The sequence below is a fragment of the Acartia tonsa genome, chromosome 7, assembly GCF_053477335.1.
Source record: "Acartia tonsa isolate MP-2025a chromosome 7, ASM5347733v1, whole genome shotgun sequence".
NCBI classification, from domain to species: domain Eukaryota; kingdom Metazoa; phylum Arthropoda; class Copepoda; order Calanoida; family Acartiidae; genus Acartia; species Acartia tonsa.
The window spans coordinates 22632082-22651981 of NC_137266.1; the positions used below are offsets into that span (position 1 = coordinate 22632082).

At 32.2% G+C, this 19900-nt stretch overlaps 2 protein-coding genes across 2 annotated transcripts; both read right to left on the reverse strand.

Annotated features, from left to right (window-relative positions):
• Nucleotides 1-253: 253 nt before the first annotated feature.
• LOC145324456 (uncharacterized) lies at nt 254-1659 on the reverse strand. Its single transcript, XM_080167043.1, has 3 exons — nt 1540-1659; nt 1095-1303; nt 254-728 (listed from the first exon to the last, which is right to left on the reverse strand). Exons 1-3 carry the CDS (start codon nt 1657-1659, stop codon nt 254-256), a joined length of 804 nt encoding a protein of 267 aa, XP_080023169.1.
• A 49-nt stretch (nt 1660-1708) lies between these two features.
• Nucleotides 1709-18712, reverse strand: LOC145324457 (protein sprint-like). The gene is made up of 5 exons (XM_080167044.1): nt 18682-18712; nt 16747-16825; nt 7938-8029; nt 2115-2231; nt 1709-1797 (listed from the first exon to the last, which is right to left on the reverse strand). The coding sequence occupies exons 1-5, from the start codon at nt 18710-18712 to the stop codon at nt 1709-1711; spliced, it is 408 nt and encodes a 135-aa protein (XP_080023170.1).
• Between the last annotated feature and the right edge of the window lie 1188 nt (nt 18713-19900).

Below are 19900 nucleotides of genomic sequence, written 5' to 3' on the forward strand. Positions count from 1 at the left end.
TCAAATAGTTTTTGTTTGTTTATTTCTAACCTGTGCCCTAATTCTGCGGGGTTACTCTATACCCAATATGACCTACCTAATCTGCCATAAAAAAGAAAGCAACGAACTAAAAACTCCCCCACTTATTTTGATTTTTTAAAAGATAGGGATAGGGGTCTCTGCTCGATTAGAGAATCGTCTTAGGGAGGTCTGTAAGTTGAATTTAAAAGATAATGTATCTCTGTTCCGCTTTACTAATTATTTTTCTTAATATTTATCCCCTTTCCTTATTTGATTCTGAAAATCTTCTAAAACTTGGACTTCTTGGCGGGGAACTGGAAACAAAATTTCGTTGTGCTGAAGTCGTTTGCTGACTGAAATTAGACGTTTGTACAGAAGTTACGCTCCCATTAGAGAAAAATCTAGTTCTAGCGCTCATTACAGGGCTACGAGGCGGCGATTTTCCGCCGTTTTGTGGCGATTTTCCGCCGTTTTGTTGGCCCCGAAAGCGTGGGGTCATCTGAGGACTTCTCGGCGGCGAATTATGACTTCTAAACTTGGCGGCCATTAAGGGGCTGTGGGAAGGTGATTTTTCGCGGTTGGTCGGAACTCGTAGCCGTGCAGCCGCCATTAGCGGGCTGTCAGGGGGAGTAGCAGCGGTGAGGATGGTGCCCCGGAGCGCTAGGGTGTTTGTTTGTGACGGGGATTCACTACATGGTGGGGAGACAGTGCTTCCACGAGAGCTTGATCTGTAGTTCATTGAATAAGAATCAACAGAATAAAACAAAGGTAGTCAAAGAATGTAAAACAAAGTATAATCATCCCCAAGTTGTCATATGAATTATTCAATGGCGCAATTATGTGCTCAAATTCTTTCTAAAATAATAAATGTATAAAAGTTTAGATGTATAATCTAGGCAACTACCTGGTCCAAGTAGTGGCTAACAAAACTGGTATTAATTTTATGATTTATATTTTAATAATCGTAGAAAACTGCCTGTAATAGATGCTTTACATGATTTTTTCAGTATGGCTGAGGACCAGTTCTAATCCAGGGGATATTAATCGGTTTCAAAGCCATATTAGAATATATATATACATTATTATTCAATGACCTAATGGGTGGTACGGGTTTATTCATCTCATTTATTGAAGGCAGCTGCTGAGAAATTACTTTCTTATAATCACTTTTCAAGCTATTATATGGCTCACTGATACAGCCGCCGCCGTTAAACACGTTTGACTGATTCAAGAGCAGCGACGTAGTTTCTTCTAAAATGGATTTTTCGGCACAAATATCGTCCAGAACAGCACCGCTTAATACCTTTAATGTTTTTGTTAAATCTTTGATTTTATACATACAGTTAGAGTATATAGTGGGAATGACTTGGCCCAAAATTTGCGCAACTCATTACCATACACAGTTGGGACTTCCAGACAATGGCCGTGCAATAAAAGAGTTGGTTGTCTGTTTGATGTCACCTAACCTAGTACCCCGTAAGTTTGGATAGAAAAGGAGAGATTTGTTTCCCTTAGATATCCTTGGTTGTTGGACCTGACGTTAGTGTAATGGAAAGCATCCAAGACCATATGAGGTAATTGACGAGCTCGTCCTCTTATTGTACGACCTTTGTCAGAAAAGTCATTGCTAGGAACAATGTACATGACGTTAGTAGTCATGAGGGTGTTACAGCTTAGGATTAGACTCGAACATTTAGGTCCCCGTTTATTAAATAAAAGATTTAAAAGGTTCCTCGTGTTGTAGATGATTAGGTTGACCGGAATGCTCTCCTAGAACCTGTGACCGCCTGGCCTCACCTAAATTATACATTCTGAAACAGAGTAATAACATGGTGTTTTCCCTCTAATTGCCAATCGAGCACTGACACCAACCTACTTTTTTTTAAATAAGGGGACAGATTGTTTTTTGATTTCATGTTTTTAAACATCTTTTAACATCAACTGACCTCCAAGAAAAAACGCCCCCTAAAAAAAACAACCAATCCCTATTTTAAAAAAATATTTCTTTTCTTTTAAAACAAAAATTTTAAGTATGGGGGTGGGCGTGGGGGGGGGAAGTTCCTCTTCCTTTTACCACACCAAAAGTAGCCGCTAGTGTATACTAATGTACTTACCCGATTGTTCGTGCAAAACTTGTGACCTCCTGACCGGAAGGGGCGAGGGAAGGCGGTGTTGATCACTCAATATTTGAGACCGACGTCCAGGATTTGACATAGGATACTTCCAAAATGCTGAAAAAAGAAGGGGCATAAATAACTGAAATGGTATATGGCAGTCTATGTTTATAAGATTCAAAACTTTTAAAATGAAAGTTTGTATTCATTTATTTAATTTTGATATGACTTACATTTGCGCTTCTAGCATCTGAGGGCTCTTTTATTCAAAAGGGTGATAAAGGGGAGCAAAACAACAACATCCTAAGACTTTAATTTAAAATAAAATAGTCCAAAACCAGCGTAATTCCTACATAAAGCTTCCTAAAAATGAAGAACTCAATCGGTTTATTGATCAGCAAAATTTTAATGGACAAATAAGATGCTTACTATTTTACATAATAGGTTAAGCACAAATATTCGACACCCCCCCCCTACACACAAAAAAATTTGCCACCCTATCAAAAATTTTACCCCTCCAACCACCCCCCCGCTCAAAAGATTAAAGGTTGGACGTCATTGCAACCGAACATTGCAATTACACTTAATTTTTAAAGAGAAACATTCCCCTAAATTCGTGTAAGTAAAAAGACAGAAAAATAATCATGAGCAAAAAGAAGGGTGTTCAAATTTTGGGCACAGGGAATTTATATCTGCCAAACTTATTCTTAACAAAGTTAATTATCTACATATGTAGTGCAGCCGATATAATCTTAATGGTCCAATAAATGTATAAGTATAGAAGTATAACCAGACATTGACGACGTCATACCCCTAGTAAATTACTTTTTGTTCTTTTGCAGAGACTCGGCTGTGTTTATATTTCCAACGCTATTAGCTGTTTTAAGGACCTAATATAAAATCAAGACAGGGTCCCTCACCCTCTATTCTTCTACTTTAATAGTAAAACAGAAGATATTAGCATTCTATATCCTATTCCGTAAAGTTTTTGTTTGTTTGATTGTCCGTTAAGATCTCGCTAACCACTGAACAGATTGAGTTTTAGCTAAGTGATTTTTTTAGAATCTATTTAAATTTAAGTCTTTGGTTTATAGGATATTTTTCTGTTCCCCTCCTTCGCCAAGGAACACTTAGCTTCTTAATGCTAAAGTCACAGTCTAAAATATAAACGAAGGGAGAGAAATATCAGTAAAGTGTAATACAGCTGTAATAAAAAAAATTTTGATTATAAAGTACCTAATATTTGTGATTTTTGTTATTTGAGTGTAAGTTAAACTTAACAATCATATGGTCATGCTAGTTATAGAGTTGCTTCGTTATTTCAACAGCTAAGTACCCTATATCTTATGTAGATACGGATATACATTCTAAAAATTAACTAGTAAATTTTAACATGCTCCCCAGCTATCTGTTGCAGACCACAAAATTTTAACTATTATTTCCAATTAAAATTCTATATAATCAATTATAAGAAAGGTTTTAGGCTATTTGAAAGATGATCTTTAAAAGATTTTTTATGAAATAACAAATAATTAATGGGGTCGGTTTATCTCGGGACCGTCCTTCAAATAAAATCTATTTTTATCTGTAACAAAAAAACGTGTAGTAATGACATCCTTATTCTTGTCCATGTACAAAAAAAACTAATAAATAGCACCTAGCCATACATTTGCTAACCTAAGCACCTTATTCATAAAGAAATATTTGTATTGTCACGCATAGATATAAAGATAAAGAAATTCACCAAAATTAACTAAAAGTTTTGCTCCGACTTCGAATGCGAATCATTTCCACTGGATTAAAACCAGACCTAAGTCATACTGAAAAATCATGTATCGTTTTGTATTATAGAGAATTTTACAACTTTACAACACGAATAATAAAAAAATCATGACATTAATTCTAGATTTGTTGACCTAGGCATTCTGCCCCTCGGGGCCAACATAACTCGAATTAATGAACTGTCTATAAAACGAAGCTATATATACTATACTAGCGGCTACGTGCCTGGAGGCCTCTAGGGGCACCTAAGGAGGGAGGAGTTTAATTCGATAACCCAATTAAGATTTGAAAGGAAAAAATTATTTTGTAAGGGGGAATGATTTTTTTGGAGGGTAGGATTTTCTAGGGACAATTTCTCTTGGCAGGGTGATGGTACCCTCCCATAAAATAGTTTAAGTTATAAACCTTTCCTGGACCAATGAAAATCTAGCCTATAAAGGAGAACCATACCGATTCAGTGGTTAGCGAGTAAATCAATTATTATTAAGAATACCATTTTTTAACCTATTTGATTTTTTCTTTATATCGTATTCCTCCTTAGCTATAATTTGTCTCTAATACTTAAAAACTCTTTAAGTATAATTTATATTAGAGGCCTCTAGGGGCAATTATGTAATAATGTAAAGCAAATGACAAAACATATAATAAGCCAGCAATGGATAGTTGAATTTTTAGGATAAAGTTGACTCCTGGAAATTATATTGTTAAATTGGGGGGGGGGGGGATTTTTTCATTTTTTGGGGGAGGGGTGGGGGTGTCTTACCCCCCAAGAAAATAGCCTAGAACCACCACAGGACCAGTAGGTATATTCCCTGAAGAGTATAATCCGATCGGTTCAGTGGTTACCAAGATCTTAAGAGACGGACGGACAGACAGACATCATTCTACTTTGTATTATAGATTTTCTTAAATTTTCCTAAAAGTTTTATGAATTTTGATATCTTTTGAAAATATGTATTTTAATCTAAAGTCTAAAAATAATTACTCTTTCCCCTTTTAAAAACTTAAAGTTTGGGTTAAAAGAATAGTTAAATTCTTATAGATTTTAAAATTACAGACAAACTAAAATAAAGATATAGAGATGTTGCTCTGTTTTATGTTTTCTCTCATTTTCTTTCTGTCTACCTCTTTTCCCCCCTTTTTAAAAGCAAAGCTTTTCTATAATTAGGGTCGGTCCGTCCGTCCGTCTGTCCGTACGTCCGTCCGCCCGTCCGTAACGGATAGCTTTTTTCGTTAATTTAGGCATGTTAGAAATGTCCTATCGATTTCAAACTTTGCATTGTCATTCCTGCAGTAGTTAGGTACGATTTAGAAAGCGTAGCAACTCTATAATCATTACCAAAATGTCCGTCCGTCCATTTTAAACATGTTTATCCGATTGATCTGATTTTTTGTATACTGATTCCTGGGACAACAAAATAAAATATTATAAGCGAAGCAACTCTATAATTAAGTCCTAAAAATGTCAGTATGTCCATAAACATTATACCAAGCATTTTTTCAACAAATTTACTTATAATTTTGCATCGACTCTTATACATTTATATTCTAATTATCAGTTCTGACACTATACAAGTGTTAATGTCCGTTTGTCCTACCGTTTCAGCGCCTCGCTTTTATAGATGTTGTCATCTTTGTTAGTTTTTTTTATTTCTCTCTTTATCTCTTTCTGCCATAGATGTCTAGGGGTTGGGGTAATGTAGTGTTTAACCCCCCCACCCCACCAATCTTTAAAACCCGTCATTTTACCTTTCTCATAATTTTAAAAAATACATTAGATTACCCCCATCAAACCTTTGAAATCACTCATTTTACCACCTTAAAATTTTAAAAGGTTCGACGTGTTACTTTTACTAAATTACTTTCTTTTAATCTCCTTTCCTCTCTATTTATCTCTCTGTCTCACTATATTTTTTTCTTATTTTTATCTTATCTATCTATCCCCTTATCCATATATTTCCTTTACGATAAAAGCTAATTTAAAGCTGGGGTAATTATGCTTATATGAAGATAAGATAAGTAAAATGTATTTCCCATTAAAAGATAACACTCCGCACATGTGCACTTGATTCTACTTGGTGGTGGCATAAATTGCCGCTGTCAAATTGCCGTACAGTTGCATTTGAGAGATTTTGCTTTTTATTTTGAGGGGGTAAAATGAGAGGTTTTAAAGGTTTGAGGGGGTTAAAACGAGGAATTTCAAAGTTTGCCCCTACGCTTAGATGTCTATGCATATGCACTGGTTTCTACTTGGTGGTGGCATAAATGGCTGCTGTCAAATTGCCGTGCAGTTGTATTTTAGACATTTTGATGGGTTTGAAGGCGGTAACACTCCATACCCCTACCATGGACGTCTATGCATGTTTCCACTTGGCGGTGGCCTAAATTACTGCTTTAAAATTGCAGAAAAGTTGCATGTATGACATCGGCAATTTAACTTCAAATAGTTTAACAAAATGTCTATCTTAAACAACTTTAGGTAATGTAAGCAATTAGATTTAATTGATTTATAACCCTGATTAAATCCCTACAAACAGGTCTCTAACAATCCTTAAAAGAAAATAGGTCATGAAAATCAATTGTAGCATTTTCACTTTTACAAGAATATGATTTGGTTAAATTATTACAAAACGAGGAAATAAAGAGATAAATTTAAATTGTTCATAAAATTAAATTTCCAAGTACAAGTCAACTCTTTTTAGTCTCTGAACAAGAAAATATATTTTTCAAATATTTATTTTGAAGGCAATTCTATGATTGCTTTCTTTCCGTATAATCTACATTGTCCATTAAAAATATTTGTTCTGATATATATAGTACTCGCACATATATACAAGACACAAAAATCTGACTTTAGGGATAAGCAAATTTGCCAAGTAAATGGATATATTGACTAGGGATAATTTGTCGTCAACTTATCTTGCTAATAAGGGCCTCATTTATTGGTCGGTTAGTACATCTATTAGGAGGGGAGGGAATGTGGTAAGAGGGGTGTGTGGGGGGGTATAATTATTTTAGCCAACTGCGAGTATCAATTTATCAGAGTACATGAAAATCTGGTGCTACATCCAAGTAATAATGTGTATCGATTGTCAATTATCAAAAAAAAACATCAACTCCTATTTTGTTAGCCCCAGCTAAGTGGCCTGTATTTATCGTATTGTTTTTCTTTCCAATCTGACTTGGAACTGGTTTTAATTTAACGGAAATTAATCGCATTCAGAAATTGTTATGGAAATTTACTATATCCATTCATATATTTTTACCTATCCTTAATTTCACCCCTTTCATGCAGTTGAATTTTTAGGCAACTATGGGGAATATTTTCAGGAATCTTAAGGGATAGGTCAAGTCAAATTGAAGTACATCCCCAATGAATGAAAAACAAAATAATCCTTCTGTAAATTTGAAAGAAATACAATTGTAATATGATCCAGTTAATTAAGATTTAACAACTTTGGGACTTGTGTGATGTTTCCCCCCCCCCCTTCCCTCCATCCTTAGGAATTTTTAAGACATCTGCTCAGGTGAAGTCTGATCAAGACAGGGACATAGCTCCTGCAAAAATAACTTGACCTTCTGTTATTTTTTCTGCCAGCCAAGAAAATGAATCATTTCTTTCTGAATTCGAAAAAAATAGGATCCTGCAGGTAAAAATACCAGATACCAAAAATTATGTGAAATTAAGAAGAGGCAAAATTTAATGTAATTTTTTTTATGGAGCATAATCCCTACTTAGATGGACAAATATTATTTGTGTTATATAACTACTTTTGCTTTTGCTACTTATGTATCTTGTCTACCTTGTTTTTGATATTGATATTAAACAAAATAGATATATTTGTATATTAAAACCATTTATTAGATTCTATTGAGAAAGCTAAAAGTGTCATGTGTGACGTCCTCAAAGTACGTCTATAAAGGAGGGATGCGAGGAGAAGTGGGAAAGGACACCCCTAAAAAATAGTTGGATTTTTATGACGTCACACATGATACTTTGAGCTTCTTCGCTACTCTAGTACAAAACAAATGAAAACCTACCTTTTCCAAGTAAAGCCAGGGAGGTGAGATATTGTCTGCTTCCAGTCTCTCTTAGGATCTCTGGTATACGTAGCTTCACAGGTAGCTCAATACTATAATAGATAGATAGATATTGTCTGCTTCCAGTCTCTCTTAGGATCTCTGGTATACGTAGCTTCACAGGTAGCTCAATACTATAATAGATAGATAGATATTGTCTGCTTCCAGTCTCTCTTAGGATCTCTGGTATACGTAGCTTCACAGGTAGCTCAATACTATAATAGATAGATAGATATTGTCTGCTTCCAGTCTCTCTTAGGATCTCTGGTATACGTAGCTTCACAGGTAGCTCAATACTATAATAGATAGATAGATATTGTCTGCTTCCAGTCTCTCTTAGGATCTCTGGTATACGTAGCTTCACAGGTAGCTCAATACTATAATAGATAGATAGATATTGTATGCTACCAGTCTCTCTTAGGATCTCTGGTATACGTAGCTTCACAGGCAGCTCAATACTATAAACTGATAGATTGATAGATAGATATATATAGATAGATAATTAGAAAGATAGATAGAAAGATAGATAGATAGATAGATAGATAGATAGATAGATAGATAGATAGATAGATAGATAGATAGATAGATAGATAGATAGATAGATAGATAGATATATAGATAGATAGATAGATAGATAGATAGATAGATAGATAGATAGATAGATAGATAGATAGATAGATAGATAGATAGATAGATAGATAGATAGATAGATAGATAGATAGATAGATAGATAGATAGATAGATAGATAGATAGATAGATAGATAGATAGATAGATAGATAGATAGATAGATAGATAGATAGATAGAAAGATAGATAGATAGATAGATAGATAGATAGATAGATAGATAGATAGATAGATAGATAGATAGATAGATAGATAGATAGATAGATAGATAGATAGATAGATAGATAGATAGATAGATAGATAGATAGATAGATAGATAGATAAATGTAGAATTGGGTGGTGAATTTAATTGTTAATGGGTAATCTCAATTTTGGATGGATGGATGGATAGATAGATAGAATGACAGACAGAGAGATAGATAGATTATATATTGAATTTAATTGTTTTAAGTAATCTTTTGTATTGATAGATTTTTATAGATGAACAAATAAGCAAACATATAGACAGACATAATTGTTAATATGGTGGTTATTGCCTGACAGACAGAAAGATAGACATAGAAAGATAATTGGGTGATGAAATAATTGTTAATAAGTGGTCTTATATGTAGAAAGATGGATTAATAGACTGACAGACAGAAAGCTAGATAGATAGATAATTGGGTGGTGAATTTAATTGTTTATGAGTGGTCTTAAATGTAGAAAGATAGATAAATAGACTGACAGACAGAAAGACAGATAAATAAACAATTTGGTGGTGAATTAATGAGTGGTATCATCAAATGTAGATAGATGGATAAATAGACTGACAGACAGAAAGACAGTTATAAAGATAATTTGGTGGTGAATTAATGAGTGGTATCAAATGTAGATAGATGGATAAACAGACTGACAGACAGAAAGCTAGATAGATAGATAATTGGGTGGTTAATTCAATGGTTAAAAGTGATCTCAAATGTAGATAAATGGATAAATAGACTGACAGACAGAACGACAGATAGATAGATAACAGGGTGTTGAATTTAATTGTTAATGAGTGGTCTCAAATGAATCCATTACCTTAATTAGGCTTTGTTATCTTTACTTGTTACAGAGATACAAGAATAGGCCATTAAAAACAAAAATAAAAATGGAAAAGTTGGTCTCATTTTGATTTAATAATAACAAAAAGAAATGGGGTATCTATTGCTTAAGACTGATTTTTTAAAAATGCCATTGCCATAAACCTGACCTACAATTTCAACACTTTCATTATAAACTTAATTTTGTATTATAATATTACTTGCAACGATTACCTAAAAATCTATTTTTTTTCTGTCCTTTTGTTTCTAGATTTTGAACTAAAACTGCCATTTTACTTTTTTGCCTTCCTTTGTCATTTTAGTTACTTGCTCCTTCATCTCTGAGTTTTTCTATATAAGTGATGTGGGAGATTTTTTGCATTTTAAGCTCTTTTTAAAAAGCAACGCTTTTCTTTAACTAAAGTCGGTCCGTACTTACGTTATAAAGGATAGCTTATCGATAATTTAGACATGTTGTAATTGTCCCATCAATTTCAAACTTGACTTGATGATTCCAGAAACAGTTAGGTATGATATAAAACTCGTAGCAACTCTACAATCATAACCAGAAAGTCCGTAAGTCATTTTAAAAATGATAAAATTATTATAAATATTATATCCCGGACAAAAAAGTAAGCGAAGAATCTCTATCATCAAGTCCTAAAAATGTAATTATGTCCTCAAACAGTATTCTACTTTTAAGTACATAATTGTTCTAATGAATATAATAATTATGTCATACAAAATGTTGTCAAAAAAATAAACATATTTTAAATGTGAGAAGAAACTTTTTGATGATTTAGCTGCTACAATCGCACCTAACAGTTCAGGAATCATCCTTTAAAGTTTTAGATCGATAAGACAATTCTAACATGCCTAAATTAAAGAGTATGGCTTACCTTTAACGATGAACGTTAAAAAATGTATGAATGATGCTCCGTTATAGCCGTCCTCATAAATTATTTCTGCAGTTTTGGTTTGTTAGCAATTCTGTTTGTGTGTGTGTGTGTGTGTGTGTGTGTGCGTTTGTGTGTGTATGTGGTAGTAAACGCGTAATAAGCTAGACAGTATTGCTAATGCCAAAATTTTTATAATGCCAAATATTAAAAATAACATTAAAGTGAAATTAATCAGCTGTTTCCCCAAAAGTACCTTATTGTGTACAGAACCCCCTCCATTCTTATGTTGAAACAAAATTTAAAATATGGAGTAGTTTTTTTATTGTTTGTTTTACTTTAGGTCACGTTAGGTTAGGTTATATTGAATACTAATTAGCCCGTAGGGTTAGGGATCTTCGCAGCTGATAGGCATAGGAAAAAACTACCACCCTCTACTTTTTTTTGTTTTAATCTAAAAATAAAGGGTGTGGAGGGGAGCGTAAATTTATCTTTTCCAACTTTTTGAAAATAACAATAGCAAAATATTTAAGGAAGACAAAGTATGAAGAGTTTGAAGAACATTACAAATTTTGTGATTTGCTCTGACATAGCTAGAGAGCTGTCTTCTCTAACATTCATGCAATTCAAATATTAACCATTTATAACCGAAATGTGCATTTTGGTATTTTGGAGTATGAACAGTAAATTTTTAAATTAAAACTACAGGAATCATCATGCACAGTTTTAAAACGATAGACAATTCTAACATGCCTAAATTAACAACAAAAAAATCTATCTGTTTCGGACAGACAGACGTACGGCCTGATCCTAATTATAGAAAAGCTTTGCTTTTAAAAACCGTTCAGAATTATTCAACAATTATATCAATTATATAGACTTGCTAGGAAAATATTGATTTTTAACAACTTTCTAATTTGTTTTAGAAACATTAATTTTCTACTTAAAATGAAATCATTGATTAAAAACAAATTATTTTGTTATGAAAACTAATAACATATATAATTGAAATATTAGTCCTTTTGCTAAATTTTTTTTAATATTGAGAAATTTTTGCTTACCATACCTTTGAAAACACGCTGATTTTTAACTTTTTGCCAACAAATTTTTGCATAATATAAACATTCTATTAATATGATTTTTAGAATAATGATTCCTAGGACTACAAGGTCCAATATTATAAGAGAGGCAGCTCTATAATTTAAAATGACAGTATGTCTTTAATCAATTTCCTGTATTTAAGTAATTTTGCAACAAAATGACAAGACTTACATATTAATGTGCTTCTTATTAAGTTCTGGCACTCAACAAAAGTCATTTTTCGTCTGTCCATCCTTCTTATATTAAAGCTTCGCTTTTATGGATGTTGCGATCCTTATTTTGGTAAAATTTTGTTGAATTTATTCCATCCATGAAGGGAGAAGCAAATAGGCGTGGGTGTAAAATAGCCATCAGTAAATACCATAAGAGAAAACTGTAGAATGCTTTCATGAGAGTAAAGGCGCCTAAATATCAACATACTTGTACGTTTTTTTGTATGACGCTAAAGATCTCTAAAATTGCTTGTCGGAATGGGCCATGCTTTTCACGGAAGGTTGATAAATGTCTTAGGGTAATTTAGGCTATTTTCCTTACCTTCTCTTGCCCTCCCTTGCGGCTAAGGGTGAAGCAACAAGTCCTATTATATAAAGTAGTGAGGTTTTTCGTCTGTAGCTTAAGATTTTGAGAATTACTGAACCGATTGAGTTCTCCATTTTAGGGAATATTGACATAGTTCCAGGGATGGTTTTAGGCTACTTTCTTTTTAGATTTAAGTCTTAAGATTGTACTAGGCTATTTTTCTGTAATTTTAGAAAACTATACATAGGGGACAAGAAGGGGTGTACCAATATTTCGTATGTTTTAGGGGGGGGGGGGCATAAATCCCACAAAAGGGGGCTCAAAACTATATAATGCAACTACTAGTAATACCCCCTGAAAATTAGCCTGACTTGCGAATTTACAAAATCTTACGCATAAGTGGACACATAAAAGAATCGGTTTAAAGCACTCTAGCTATTGTTATCGTTTTATGAGTATTTTGGAGAGCAAGCAACCGACCAATACTTTTTTTTGTCTCTTGCAAAGCTGCTTTATAATTTGACAATGTCTGTACGTCTTTTTCAGTGTTTTTTTTCTTTCTGTCTCTATGAATGCGCCTTTTAAGTTTTATGTTGATTTTGAACGGCCATGTATCGGTTATGAGCAATTCTGAAAAATCATGTTTCGCACGAGATTATAGGCGATTTTTCACGAATAATAAAATAAAAATCATAAAGATTATTATCAAATTTGTTAGCCTTGGTCTTCGGCCCCTTTGGACTAACAAAAGTGGAATTAATCTTCGCTGAAAGCTGTCTATAATATGATGCGAATAAAATTATTTATCGCATCGCATTATTGACAGCTTTCCGTGGGTATTAAATTGAAAATTAAAAGATTAAAATCAATTTTGTTAGCCCTGAGTGATCGCAGGCTCGGGTTAACAAAACTGTTATTTATTCTTTTTTTATTATTGGTAGAAAAATGTCTATAATACGATGCTATATATGGTTTTTCAGTATGAATTAGAACCAATTATAATCCAGAAGATATTAATCGATTTGAAGTCATACTGGAAATAATTATTCCGCTACTTTGGAATCAAAATGTTTTTGTGCATCATAAATAAAAACTTTTGCGGACGGGTGGATTACATTTTTGGAGTTGAGACACAATAAAGATGATCAAAAGTGGGTACTTTAAATTTATAAATAATTATGGATCATTGTTGGACATCATTCTTATGAAAATTACGTCTAGATTATTTTGAAAAAATATGAAGAAAAAAAAACAATTTGATCAAAGAAGATCTATTCAAATTCTATGAATTTGATAAATTAAACAAGTAAAAGACAAGGATTTATTAACAAAAAAATCCATAAAATTTGAGATCTAAAATAGGGTGGTAGGACAAACAAAAATTAAAACTTGTAGAGTGTCAGAACCAACAACTGTTTAAGGAATTATCAATCCATGTTTTAAATCGAATATGCCTAAATTAACGATAAGTGCTATTAGTTACGAACCTACTTGAAATTGTTTAACAATATATGTTTTTAATAGATACTTTCTTTATCTAACAATATCAGACAATTTATAATTGCTGACTTAAAATTAATCTAATGCATTTTTTATGTTTAATTAAATAATACTTAATGCTTGGCTTAACTATTTGTAATTTTTTAATTAAAAAAGTCCAACATTTAATGCTTCAAAAAAAGCACAGTAAGCAGTAATATAGATTCATAGAAACAATGAATTCCAATAAACAAGTGACTACACGCCCCTAGCCTCTAGGGGATCTGTCTCAAGAGGGGGTGGTGGTAGACCCCACACTTACACAGGCTTACTTCTCAATTTCAAACAATTATGCAGTAGCAGTGTAAAAAAATAGAGTCCAAAAATCTGTAAACATAAAATAAAATAAAATATTTATTTCAGTCAACATATTAAAACACAATGAAATGATCAGAATTTTTACATAGGTATATCTATAATACAAAGTAGAACGATGTCTGTCCGTCCGTCTGTCTGTCTGTCTGTCCGTCCGTCCGTCCCTTAAGATCTCGGTAACCACTGAACCGATCGGATTCTACTCTTCAGGGAATATACCTACTGGTCCTTGGTCCTGTGGAGGTTTTAGGCTATTTTCTTGGGGGGTGGGACACCCCCCCCTCCAAAAAAAAAAAATCTCCCCCAATTTCCTTGGTCCTTTTACGTATTTCGCCTCTTGGGGCAAAGCCCCTAGAGGCTAAGGGCGAAGCCGCTAGTTGTTTATATAGTTTTATTTTATTTATTTTAATACATAAGAAATATCAAATATGTTGCCTAGTGGCAGGACCTAACGCAAAACACAATGTGGATATTTTTTAGCATAAAGTGGATAATTAAACGATAACATTATGATCATGCGGTAAAAAATGAGATAATTTCCCACCCAACAATATCAGAAACCTAAATTGACAAGAAAAATATCACTGTCACAATATCCACGTATTCTATATCCATTTTGATATCATATAAAACATTGCTTCATAAATCAAAGAGATTCATTATTTATCATATGCAACCTTTGTTCTAGAGGATTTAGATTCAGTATTGATAATTTCAGTGTATTTTTGTGTGATTGTCTGTCTGTACCAACAAAAACACCAACCACTGGGGCTATTTGGTTCTGCTTAACAGGGAAACTTATTTTACATATATTGATTTGAATAGAAAACTTTATACTCACCCTTCACAAAGCTTTTTTTGAATATTAAAATTGACTGATTTCTTTATTTTTATGCGTTTATTTCAAATTGATTTTAATCTAAATGATTACAATTGACATTTTTATCCTGGTTTTTGCAGCTTTTTATTCTAAGTGGAAAGTAAATATATCATATCTATATTTCTGTATAAAAAATATTTTTTTTTTTAAATCTTAAAAGACAATTTTTGAAAAAAAAATTTTTGTATCCCTGCTTTAAGGCATTTGCTTTACAAACTTTATAATTTTGCAAAAAGTGAAAAAGAGCAAAATGGAAATAACAAAAAAATCGGACGAAAAAGTCTCAGCTTTCAGGCGCATTTTACCTTTTTTTTGTTCAGGAATTTATGTATAGGTTTGTGATTTTTTTATATTTATGCTGTTGTAACAATGTGAGGTTCATGTAATTTCATGAACTAATATTTGTGAACATTTGAAGACTTTGTCAATATACCCGATATTGATATATTTGACGCGGTAACCAAAGAACACACTTTCAATTTATTACTTAGTATTACAGGAAGTCAATATATTGGATGAAAAATTAAAATCTTGTTATAAATGAGCTATAATTTTCCTAGAAAAATCTTTCTCCATTGTCTCTAAAAATCTCTGGTTTTTGCCAGTTTCTCGTTTTGAAATCTTTTTATATATCTATGACTTCCTTGGCACCAAGGGATGGAGGAATAGAGCAACAGGAAAAAATTTTGTTTTTTTTCTTCAACAGCCTAGGATTAAGAGATAAGCTAATAGCAATTATACTTTAAAAAATTAATTATAACTTCTTTAACCACCAAGAATTAAAATATTAGTACCAATTTCAAAATGGAAAGCTTTGGCTCATTTATGACAACCTTTCTAGGATCTTAAGTTGAGCATATCAATTTAGCTGTTGATCGATGAGATCTTTTAAAACAATTAAAGAAATCCTACATACTTTTTAAAACCTTGGCTATTCTAGTTTTATGTTACTAAACAATTATCTAATAGATGATTTAATATTTGATATAAACAATTTGGTACTAAGTACTTGTATCAAATCAATTAATTCCTTCGCAACAATTTTAAATAAGATTAGTTTTGATGAACACCTGTGCCTTTTAAAATTTAAAGATAAAGAAAGCCGTAGTACGTCTAGAAATTATTTAGTACATTACTCATACATCATACTACTTTCGCAAGACGTTCAATAACTGCAAATAATTTTGGTAAAAAAAATTTGGGACTTACAGACAAACTTTTGAAAACCATTGTTTTAGGAGTTCTAGGGACTATACAAGTAACAAGGAAGCATGGCAAAAATAATTGTTGGAAAAGGTAGAAGCTGTCTCTTTTTTCAAAAGGCATAGAAAATTAATAATTCAAAATTATTTCTTAATAATCTATTACCAAAATTTGCTTTTAAAGGCCACAAGAAAATGTACTATGTTATTAATGATCACTTAAATTTAAAAAAAAAATCAGTATTGGACATAAGCAGAGGCGCAGAAGGGGTTATATTCACCAGAAAAGGACGCTTTTTGGACCATTGAGTATTGAATATATATGATTATATTATTTTTAATTTTAAATTGTTTAAAGTGATGGTGAAACAAAAATATAATACTTTTAAAACAAAGACATAATAGGTATAAAGACTTAAAAACATTATTAATAAGTAGCTGCACTATTTAAAATAGACCTACCTCTGTTTAAAGTGATTATGAAACAAAAATATAATACTTTTAGAATAAAGACATATAGGTATAAAGACTTACAAACATTATCAATAAGTAGCTGCACTATTTAAAATAGACCTACCTCTGTTTAAAGTGATTGTGAAACTAAATTTTGATCTTTTAATTTAATACTTACCATTGTTTAGAGTGATGGTGAACCAAACTAAGAACATTGTCAAAATATAATTCTGAATCTTGTAACCGAATTCCACAATCTATCAATAATCATTTATTTCATTTTTATGATAATGATAATGGACCTAATGATATATTAGAATATTTTGAAAAGGGTAACTTAGCACACCAAAAAGATGGGAATAAGAAAAGTTATTCTTATTTACATCAAAGCTAGTGGCGAAGTCACTATCTTATTAAAAAAAGATTTAGCAAAGGCTAGAAGTCCAATATCTGATTTTGAATTATTAACTTAAGATATTGATCATCTTAATTATTAATTAAAATATTTTTTATATTTTATTTTGTTTTATCTATTTGTTTTGTATTTATTTTAAAATTAAATTAATATTGTTTTAACACTTTACCAATAAGCTAAATCCGTAGCTCAAACCTCTCAAAAATAATATCCCAAGACTAATACAAGGTGTTAATTGCCTTCAAGATGATTTGACAAGATTCTCAGTGGTTTCTATAAACTACAAAATATTATTGTATAACAGTAAAATTTAACTCCTAGCAGATCTGCTAAATTGCTGTTCTATTTCCCTTTCTTAGTAACCTAAGAAACTGCTTTCTTAAGCGTTAAGAATCTGCCAATTTTGGGCCTTTTCCTAGGAATATAGACATAGGTAATGGAATTAAAAAGTGGAATATTCAGTTTTTCTGATTCATGGAAAGAAAACGAAGTGGCGGCTTTCGTCGTATTTTCACAGAAGCTTTTGATAGGTTATTTTAGGTTAGGTAAATGTTAATGATTGCCCCGCATGGTTGGGAAAATTTGATGTAAAGATCATTTTGTTTACATATATTTTGAAACAAATTATGTACCTACAAATAAAACTCAAAGTATATGCAAGTTCATAATATTTATAGAATTCAAAACTACATCATTTTTGGAAAAAATGCAGAAGTTGTGAAGACTGCAATATAGAAGTCAATACATATTATACAAAACTTTTTTTCCAGATTATCTAACATCTAACTTACCCCCCTCCCCCCCCCCAATATTTGTGTTTTCAATGGTCATCAACCAGCCGTTATATTTTTCTTACCACTCCTCTTCTGTCATTCGGTGTACCACCCCTTCCGCAAATTATCATATCTCCGTGTGGTGTTTTTGCAATCATACACAATAGCAAATTGAGTGTTGACTGATGCAAAACAATCCTATTATATAAAGTGAAGCTTCTTATAGGTCCTGAGAAGGTTTTAGGCTATTTTTTTTATAAATAAGTCTGGGTACCTATGGTTTTAGGCTAATCCAAATCCCTTCGAATATAGAGCCCCTAGATGCTAGGGGCGCTGCCACTAGTTTTGAATAAAGTGAAACTTTTAAGCACTTTAGGAATGTGAAAATTTGGATTTTCAAGCGAATAAAATCCTCAAATCGTTTCTTACTTTAAATGAGATTTGAAAGATATTAGGACTTATAAATGAACTTAAATAATACTGACCAAATATAAAACATAAATTTTTACTGAAATATCAAAATTCAACCCTTTTAATTACTTTTAACTGCATGAAAGTTTAGCAAAGGGGAAAAAGACCATGTAGGCAGGGCTGTTTATTACACTAGTCCTTAAAGCTTTATAATAATATCTTCTTATCATTGTCTAAACAACTTTGGGGACTTTTTATTAAATTATAATTGGTTGGTTCATTAAGTTAAGTATGCAAACGTTTAAAACACTTATTGTACTCTTACAGAATGATTATTTTGAGTGTCATTGCAAATGTCCTATCCCTTTGGACCCCTGGAAGATTTGATAATGTGCGGAAGTAAATGCACACTCGGCCATTATTCACATATCATGGTTTCTAGAGGTATAAATAGCATGGGTTCACAGTATAAACAGCATTATACAGTATTGTCATTATACTGTGACAGTTTTACCTTTGAAACCAATTTTACTATGAACTGTCATATTGATAGATATACAATTTTGGTGGAGTTAAAATAATAAGGAAGTATAATTTTAAATCTTAGTAAAATGGATATAGTTTCATTACGTGGATATTGTGACCGGGGGATTTTTTTGTCTCATATTTAGATTGCTAATTCAGTCCTCAGATAATGGCCAGTACTATGGTGAGTCATGGGGGGGGGGGGGTATCGTTACATTAGCCATATGAAAGAAACTTTAAATCAGGGTATGCGAGAATCTTGCAAAATATCCACGTATTTTTATCCATTAATGGTAAAAAATGTATAATTTTAGAAAATAATAAGATTGAATCAATTAGGCTTCATCGTTCATGAAAGCTTTGTACTGGTCCTCTTTGTTTGTGGTTCTTTTTAAAACTTGGGGCGAAGCAACTATATTTTTTATTAATCCAAAAATAATTGGTATAAATTATTTTCATCGATTAAAAATAATAAATGATTCATAATTTATCATATCCTAGAGAAACAAGGATGAAAACATCCATAGAAAGCAAAGAAAAGTTAAAGAATGCTCTTGTTCGAAATATGAAACATATCTTTAATAGCAACTGAGGCCGATAATAGTTATTTATCGCATCCTATTACAGACAGCTTCCCGCAAATAGTAAAATTAAAAGATTACTACCAGTTTGGTTAGCCCATAATGCCCAAGGCAGGCACTTTCTAACAAAACTGGTAATTATAAAATCATTTTTACTTTATTGTTTGTGGACAATTGTCTAGAATACCATGTGACACATCATTTCTCAGTATGGCTCAGAACCGGTTGTATTCCGGCGGATATTAATCAGTTTGGAATAGATAGCCTTGATCTTTAGTTTATGCACGTCAAATTTTAAATCTTTTCTTTATAAATTTTAATGAATCATCGATTTTTAAAGTAGGTAGGTGGATGTAATTGTTTTAAGGGAATCTCAATAAATCAATATAATTTCAATTAAATTTCTCTAAAGAAAGAAGATTTTGAATATCCGACAGCCGGAAAGTTTATTAGAATCTCTATAACAGCACAAACAAAAACATATAAAGTAACAGGAACTGTTTCTGTGTGTCTTTATGTCTGTACCAAAGGATTTCGCTATCCGCTGAACCGATATCGTTCTCCGTTCCCATATAACTTCTCCTGTGAAGTTTTATAACTTAAACTTTTTTGGGGAGGGTGCCACAA

Coding starts and splice junctions, on each gene's coding strand:
- LOC145324456 (XM_080167043.1), bottom strand. CDS start 1,659: ATGACTACTAACGTCATGTACATTGTTCCTAGCAATGACTTTTCTGAC. Junction 1,304..1,539: donor ATGCTTTCCATTACACTAAC/GTCAGGTCCAAC, acceptor AAAACATTAAAG/GTATTAAGCGGTGCTGTTCT. Junction 729..1,094: donor AAACCCGTACCACCCATTAG/GTCATTGAATAA, acceptor AATGAACTACAG/ATCAAGCTCTCGTGGAAGCA.
- LOC145324457 (XM_080167044.1), bottom strand. CDS start 18,712: ATGACAGTTCATAGTAAAATTGGTTTCAAAG. Junction 8,030..16,746: donor CACCATCACTCTAAACAATG/GTAAGTATTAAA, acceptor TATCTATTATAG/TATTGAGCTACCTGTGAAGC. Junction 2,232..7,937: donor CCTGGCTTTACTTGGAAAAG/GTAGGTTTTCAT, acceptor TTCTTTTTTCAG/CATTTTGGAAGTATCCTATG.